General features: G+C 38.2%; 1 protein-coding gene across 1 annotated transcript; it reads right to left on the bottom strand.

The window, feature by feature from the left end:
• Window positions 1–277: 277 nt before the first annotated feature.
• On the bottom strand, window positions 278–1,207 carry LOC126067433 (putative olfactory receptor 2W6). The gene has a single exon (XM_049869292.1). It carries the CDS (start codon window positions 1,205–1,207, stop codon window positions 278–280), a length of 930 nt encoding a protein of 309 aa, XP_049725249.1.
• Window positions 1,208–3,355: the final 2,148 nt, after the last annotated feature.

Raw genomic sequence — 3,355 nt, 5'->3', positions numbered from 1 at the left:
TAATCTCACAAGGAAGTGAACAAATACTGCAAAATATCCAGATTACAGATTTTGATGGGAGCAAAAGTGTGAATGAATGTCTGTATTATACACTTTATTCTAAGACTACAATCGCCAGTATTGATGACAATAATTCTACATTTAGCTTGTAGTTGGTGCTGGCTTCATTTATTTTCCAATCAGTTTGGGCTGAAATTGTCAAAGAAAACTATCCTTCCTACCATAAATCCACCATCCAAATTATTTCTATGACCCAAATTCCAGGAATCATAATTTCTTAAACTAAGTCCTTCCAGATCACTTTTCTCATTGCCCTCTTTACATCTTTGTTCCTCAGGGTATAGATTAGTGGATTCATGGTGGGGGCAACAATGGTATAAACAAGAGCCAGGATCTTTCCCTGATTCTGAGAGTAGTTATTCTTAGGCTGAAGATACATGAACATGACGGTTCCATAGAACAGCAAGACCACCATTAAATGGGAGGCACATGTCCCAAAGGCCTTCTGTCGTCCTTCAGCAGAAGGAATCCTCACCACAGTCCCAGCAATGCAGGCATAGGAGGTGAGGATAATGTAGACTGGAATGACAGTAATAAGCAGGCGTGCAATTAACATTTTTGATTCAGTTGGACCAGTGTCCACACAAGACAGATTGACGATGACCAAGACCTCACAGAAGAAATGGTCCACATGGTGGTGGCCACACAGAGGCAAAATGATGGCCAGTGATGACTGAAAAAGAGAATTGGCAAACCCAGAGAGCCAGGAAGTGGCCGCCAGAAGGTGGCAAATGCGTTGGTGCATGACTGTAGCATAGCGCAAGGGCCAGATGACAGCAACATAGCGGTCAACAGCCATGACAGCAAGAAGCACACATTCTATGGAGCCAAGAGCCAAGGCCACTGAATATTGAACTATGCAACCTACATAGCTGATCGTCTTATGACCACTCCAGATGTTCACCAGCATCTGAGGGACAATGCAGGTGGTGAAAGAGATGTCCAAAAATGATAGGTTTCGGAGGAAGAAATACATGGGGGTGTGGAGTCGGCTGTCCAGTATGGAGACCAAGATGATAGCCGTGTTGCCCGCCAGTGTCATCGTGTAGAAACCAGTGACAAACAGAGAAATGATGAACTCAGCCTTTGGATATTCTGAGAAGCCTACTAAAATGAAGTCTTCCCATGAGCTGTCATTTATTTCCATCGTCTGTTTATTTCATGTCACTTGAAATAGAATCAAGTGTTATCTATATATTACAAAAAAAAAAAAAGTTGGTCAATTTTTATATAAAGTCACTATCATTTCATAGGCTTTTCAAACAAATCCAAACAATAGGAACTCAAATTTTCTGGTTTATAAAATGATTAAATATAAATCCTATATCACGAATAATATAAAAATGAAATGGAAGTAATTTAAAAATACTTTTATAAAAACAAAATATGTATACTTTATAAATATAATACAAAATATATTCTATTTCTGGTGCTTCTGCTGGTTGTACTATCTAATTAATTAGCTAGGCACCATATCTACATCGTTTCTATTTCACTAGTGGCAACAATCATTATTTCCCCTAGTGTCCCACTTGCAAAATTTTTTATTCCTGTTCCCACAACGTTATGCTCTGCAGGTTGAGAAGTCTTAGTTCCAAAGACGTGAATGTTTACACCAGGAGACACAACACTGATTCTATCAAACTGGAAGTTAAGAAAGCCACCCAGGTACTTTGGGCTCCTTATACCTCTGGATCAACAGGCAAAGAAAGGAGTTAACATACTGACTGGCGTGACTGGTCCTGATTATCAGACGGGAATCAGACTGATATTACATAATGGAGGTAAAGAAGAGTACATATGGAATGCAGGAGATCCCTGAGGGCGTCTCTTAGTACTACCACTCCCTGTGATTAAAGTCAGTGAAAACTAAAGCAACCCAATTCCAACATGACTACTAATGGCCCAGACCTGTCAGGAGTGAAGGCTTGGGTCACCCACCAGGCAAAAAACTACTACCAGCTGAGCTGCTTGCTGAGGGCAAAGGGAATACAGAATGGGTGATGGAAGAAGATAATTCTAAATACCAGCTACAACCCTGTGACCAGTTGCAGAAATGAGGACTGTAATTTTTATGATTTTGTTTTGTTATGTGTATATATAGATATGTATACATACTAAATATCTTTATTTTCTTCCCTCCTTTATCCCATTACTCATTATAAAATATAACATGTAAACAGGGCTAGTGTGTTTTCGGTTATACACGCATTGTCATATCATGTTAAGCACAAGTATGACTGTATAATTGCCTTTATTTAGAGATTACATATGGTTTAAGGAGATGTGTATAGGTGTCAAGGTGACAAGGGGTGGACTATAATGGTTAATATTATGTGTCTACTTTGCTAGGCTATGATTCTCAGTAGTTTGGTGGACATTACGTAATAACCTTCCATTTTGTGATCTGATATGAGCAGTCAATCAGTTGAAAGAGGTGTTAACTTGGGGGCTTGGCCTGCATCCATGACATAAATGGATATTCTGGCAAAGCTGTCTCTCTCAATCTTTTATTTGTCTTGTCATACTCTGACCTTCAGTTCTTAGGATATAAGAAGCCTTCAGCCTGAGGCCCAACCTACAGATTTTGGATTAACCAGCTCCTGCAACCCCATGAGCCAGCAACCAGGTTATGAGTGGAGTCACATATATATGGTCAACTGATTTTTTTACAAATGTGCTAGCTAAGTTCATCCAATGGGGAAAGAGAATCTCTGTAATAAATGTTGTCAGGAAAACTGGATTTCTGCCTGCAGAAAAACAAAGAAGGATTCATGTCTCACACCATTTACCAAAAAAAAAAAAAAAAAAATTTGAAATAGATTAAGGACCTAAATGTGAAAACCAAAACCATAAAATTCTTGGAAGAAAATTCAGAGGCAATTCTGTCAGGCTTATCTTTTACCAATGGATTATCTAATATGATAACAATACTACAAACAGAAAAAGACAAAACAGAAAAATGTGACCTCACAAAAATGAAAAACTTTGTTTCACCAAAATACTTTACTAAAAAAAGTGAAAAGACAAGCTACTGACTGGGAAAATTCTTTAGAAACCATATATCTGATAAGAATCTAATAACCAAAATATACATAAAACTTAGAACAACTTGACCATGAAAAGACAAACAACCCAATCATAAAATGAGCAAAGGACTTGAATAGACATTTCACCAAAGAGGACATTCAGATGAACACCCAACACATGAAAAGATTCTCAACATCATTAGCCATCAAAAAGAGGGAACTCAGAGCCACAATGAGACACCATTTCATTCGCATTAGGACAGTTA

Source organism: Elephas maximus, chromosome 2 (assembly GCF_024166365.1).
Source record: "Elephas maximus indicus isolate mEleMax1 chromosome 2, mEleMax1 primary haplotype, whole genome shotgun sequence".
In the NCBI taxonomy this organism is placed as follows: Eukaryota; Metazoa; Chordata; class Mammalia; order Proboscidea; family Elephantidae; genus Elephas; species Elephas maximus.
This window is presented reverse-complemented; position numbering and strand designations above follow the sequence as displayed.